At 32.3% G+C, this 4,677-nt stretch overlaps 1 protein-coding gene across 1 annotated transcript; it reads left to right on the top strand.

The window, feature by feature from the left end:
- Positions 1-1,172: 1,172 nt before the first annotated feature.
- Positions 1,173-3,745, top strand: LOC104777305 (uncharacterized). The gene is made up of 5 exons (XM_010501526.3): positions 1,173-1,477; positions 1,740-1,801; positions 2,291-2,378; positions 2,604-2,706; positions 2,794-3,745. Exons 1-5 carry the CDS (start codon positions 1,356-1,358, stop codon positions 3,400-3,402), a joined length of 984 nt encoding a protein of 327 aa, XP_010499828.1. The 5' UTR covers positions 1,173-1,355; the 3' UTR covers positions 3,403-3,745.
- The last annotated feature ends 932 nt before the right edge of the window (positions 3,746-4,677 follow it).

Below are 4,677 nucleotides of genomic sequence, written 5' to 3'. Positions count from 1 at the left end.
TCATGTGTCACAATGTTGGGCTTCATTACGTTATTTTATTTCATTATTCTATTAATTTAGTCATACTTGATAAGGAAAGATTTTTAGTTTTTTATTCCTTTGCTAAAACATGGAAACCATCAATCTTACACTAAAACTGGGTTTCTAAAATTAGTTATTAATATTTTTGTCATGACACCTATCAAATTATTGATGAGAGATTTTTCTACGTGTAATATAGAGATTATACATAAATTACTAATCTATACTAAATAAAAGTAGAAGCTATAAGATTTTTAAACTGTCCCACATAAGATTTTTAAACTGTTCCACATAAGATTTTAAACAACCAATAGAGTTAGTCATCTCACTAATTAACATTTTTACTTTAGTTGTCCACATATGATTTTAAAAAACCAATAGGGATTGGACATCTTACTAATTAACATTTTTAAAAATATAGTAGTTTTCTATATTATTAAGTTTTTTGAGAAAAAGGAAAAAGTTAAATTTATAAAAATAAAAGACAAACAATTTCTCACATCAACTAGAAAAGTTTTACACAATAGTTTAGAATCATTATAAATAAGACTAATATAGTTCTAACTACGAATGAGCAGAAAAGTTTTATTCGGTTTAATCTGATGTTTTATTTGAGCAAATAAACACTTTTAAAATGTTTCTAAATATTAAAAATTTTTAAATTTTCAAAAAGTTTTAAATATTATAAATATTGAAACTTTTAAAAGTTTTTAGCTTTTAAATTTTTTTAAAAATGAGCAAGAATCTTAATTTACCATGCATCCACATTTAAAAGTTTCATTCGGTTTATTCCAGTTCTTTATTTTAGAGAATTTAAACAATAACAAAATTTTCAACAATTTATATTATATAGACAATTGATTTTAGGTTTTATTTTATTTTATTTTAGTAGGAGCTATAAGTTTAAAAGGCGTTCCACTAACATATTTATGGCGCTAAAATTTGATATTTTTGAATATTTAATCATTTATCAAACTAAGAAAATAAATTGGATAATCTAAACATTCTAATCAAACATATCCCCCGGATTATAAATAAAGTTCATGATTTGGTTAAGTTCGGTTCAATTCAAAGAGAACTATTGGGCTTTCGATTCAGGCCCATAAAACGACTCACGTTGTTACTTTTTAAATAACCGGAGCCCTAGACCCGCCGTGGAATCGAGCGTGAGAGAGAGAGAGAGAGAGAGAGAGAGATCACTTCTCTCAAAAATCAGAGCGACAAAAGAAAAAAAAAATAAAAACCAAACCTTTCGATTCCAAATTTTAGCTTTCTCTCTTTCGTTCAGTAACGGTTTTTAATATTGACAGTTAAAGTACCGTTTAGAAAGAAAGATGGCGACTTCTTCACCGTCTCTGAGTAACAATGGCCTCTCCGCCGTCGTCACTCCTCCCAAGACTCTCCGTGGTCTCAACAAGCCTAAGTGTATCCAATGCGGCAACGTTGCTCGCTCCAGGTCTTGTTTCTTCTGGGGATTTTGAATTTAGGATGGTTCTTGGATTTATGATGTTAAAAGGAATCGAATTTAGGGTTTTTTAAGTATTGGGGTTTGGGTTTTCTCCATGATTTGGTGATTGATACTTACTTCTAAATGTTCCTGAGATTTGGTTAAAGTTTTGAGCTTTAGTTTCGAAAGATTAGTTTTTTTTTTTAGGTAATCGGGAGTGTGATGTTGGTGTATTGATTGTAATGGTATTGCTTGGATGTGTTCATTGCAGGTGCCCGTTTCAGTCTTGTAAGGGTTGTTGTTCAAGAGCAGAGAACCCCTGTCCGATTCACGGTATGGTTTCCCCTTCGAATCTGAATTTGAGAAGATGATTAGCTAAAGAAATCAGTTTCAGAGTTTAGTGTTAACAACATAGATAGGGGAGTTCTTGTCATTGTTTCGTTTACTTGGTAAGTTTGGGAGTTTAGTGTTTAGTGTTCATTGAAAGATGTCGGAACAATAGAGTAACTGGAACTAGAGAATAGAGTATTGGAAGACTGATTCATGGTATGGTCTCCCCTTAGAATCTGAAATTGAGAAGATAATTAGCTAAAGAAATCATTTTTAGTGTTTAGTTTTGATAACATTGATAGGGAAATTCTAGTCATTTGTTTCTTTCACGTGGTAAGTTTAGATGGTTAGAGTGGAGCAATGAAACCAATAGAGAAACTGGAACTAGAGAAGAGAGTAGTGGAAGGCTGATATTTTGAGACTGCTTGTTATTTAGCTGAGAGATATAAAGTGATGTTTATCATGGCTTGTTTTGTGTTTATGTCTCTGCAGTTCTTAAAGTAGCTGCAACACCTGGTGAGAAGATGCAGGCGCCAAGTACTCCATCATCAGACCAGAAATCATCTGAGGGCACTCCCGGGTACATATGTTCAAACCAGTTTTGTTATTTTCTGATTTCCTTGTGCTTTTGGGGGCAAGTGAATCTGTGATGACAAACTGGTGTACTTACTTTGTTAGGGCATTTCTTAGTCATCTTGGTTTATTGAACGCAGTTGATATTGAGATGCTATATATGTATATTCTTGTGGAACTAAAAGATGGTCTCTTTAAGTTGACATTGTTCTTCTGTTGGGAACTGCTTCAGGACTACAACTAGGGTTTCGTCAATCCGCCAACTCTCTAGCAACTTTGCTCAGTTTAATAACTTGAATGCTTCCGCCCGCCAGAGAAAACCTTTAACTATTAAGGTACTAATTAAAATTGACTTCATTACTCATCGAAAAATTCTCCTATTAGTTGTTTTTTTTCTCTAATCAGTCATTCTTCTAATCTAGGATGCACAAGCTTTAAATGAGTGGCGGTTTACAAAGCTTAAAGAGTATAGAGACAGAAACATTGAAGTAGAAAATGAAGCTTTTGATCGGTACATGAGTAATGTGAATTTACTAGAAGAAGCATTCTCATTTACATCTGCTCCTGATGAAGAGGTTACCGGATCAGCAGCTTCTGAGCAAAACAGCGAGGAAAAAAACATGTCAGAGCTTAAACTGAGACTGAGATCGAACTCTGCAAGAACAGAGAGCTTTAAGAAGCGGATCACGGAGACTGTCAATGCCGGTTTGTTTAAGCTTAAGAAACCGGAATATGGTGGTTCTTCGGATGATCAAGATGATATGAAAAGGCGGAGGAAAAGAAAGAAATGGGAAGAGAAAGGTTCAGCTTTGAATGACATAATAGATAAACTGAACAAAGCAAGAACCGAAGATGATCTCAAATCTTGTTTAGAGATGAAATCAAAACTCTGTGGTCAAGTTACTTCTGCTGCAGCATCCGAGAAGAATAAGGTTTTTCCCAGTTTAGTCCGCAAAGTCGAGATGAGCGAAGAAGCACTTCAAAGAATCAGCGAGAATCTCCAATCTTTTGACAAGGTTGAAACTTTGTGAAGTTTGAGAACATTCTGTCGATGAATTGAACTCCAGTTTGGATGGCCGATAAAAGCTCCAGATCTTTTGTGATCAAAGGTATTGTACAATGATCAAACACTCTTCAAAACTGATCATAAAGACTCAAGACTCAGAGATATTCTTGTAAAGTAGTGTTGAGCATCAATTAGATTAGAACGCAGCATTGGATAAAGCTGTTGATTATGTATCTCATTGGATTTTTGAATTTTTTCACTGTATGTTAGATTTAAAATTGCTTATGTAATTGCTAATAGAAAAACCAGTTCCAAGATCATTTTATTATGTTGTGAACTAATAGATGATGAAGATTTGTTTTGTTAAATTTTTTCTATCGACTTAAAAATAAAAGTTGGTTTGGTTTGGTATTTGATAACCGCTCAGTCTAATCAAACAGGTCTTTTTGGAAAATAAATCCATCCATCATAGGCCATTTTCAACACGTATATTTGAAAATGACTAAAACCAAACTTTTAGATTCTACATTTTGTTATGCTGCCCCAATTCCACTATCGATCAAAAACAGATCCAAAAGTTTTTTTGGAAATAAAAAAATAAAAATAACGTTTAGATTGTTTCCAGTTTCAACCATATAATCTATTTTTATATATATACGTATTTATGTGTACATAAACTTTGGATATATAAAGACAAATACTATATGCATATGTGTAATGTGTAGATAATTCAATCTGCAAACCAACTGTTAGCATGTTGACGGGGTTGTTGTTGGTTGGAACTTGAGATCAAACAACTCAAATGAGCTCATTATAAGTTAAGCTTTCAATAATTGTTAAGTATTTCATTGTTACCCACCTAATTTCTTCTACTATGGTTTTGGTCATGTATTATTTTTAATTGCAAGATAATTATGTAATAATGTAAACCATTTTATTTCTATGTTGTAACTTGTAACTTATAATTATTATTGTTACCACCTAATTTTCACAATGGTTTGGTAATATATCATTTTTTAATTGTAAGATAATTATTTGATTGTGTAACCTCCCATTTAATATTTTATGTTGTAACCTGTTCGAGCTCCGAATATTATAACCTAAAAGAGAAAAAATGGAAAAGCTTTCAAATTCACCGATGATGAGGAAGAAACTTAATTAGCATGTAATAATCTGGCATTTGAAGAGATTATGAACACAACCCGAAATCTATGCATTCTGAAAATATAGTTCTTTTGTTTCAAACAAAATATCATTAAGTTAGAAAAGAATAGTGAAACAATCTGGCGTTTTTCACTAA

Source organism: Camelina sativa, chromosome 3, assembly GCF_030686135.1.
Source record: "Camelina sativa cultivar CO46 ecotype springtype chromosome 3, ASM3068613v1".
Taxonomy (NCBI): Eukaryota; Viridiplantae; Streptophyta; class Magnoliopsida; order Brassicales; family Brassicaceae; genus Camelina; species Camelina sativa.
The sequence above is the reverse complement of the archived record's forward strand: the minus strand, read 5'-3'. Positions and strand labels throughout refer to the sequence as shown.

Bases quoted from the DNA above. Each gene is read 5' to 3' on its own strand.
- LOC104777305 (XM_010501526.3), top strand. From the start codon at position 1,356: ATGGCGACTTCTTCACCGTCTCTGAGTAACAATGGCCTCTCCGCCGTC. The intron at 1,478-1,739 runs GTCTTGTTTCTT...TGTTCATTGCAG, and splicing joins GGCAACGTTGCTCGCTCCAG to GTGCCCGTTTCAGTCTTGTA. The intron at 2,379-2,603 runs GTACATATGTTC...GAACTGCTTCAG, and splicing joins TCATCTGAGGGCACTCCCGG to GACTACAACTAGGGTTTCGT.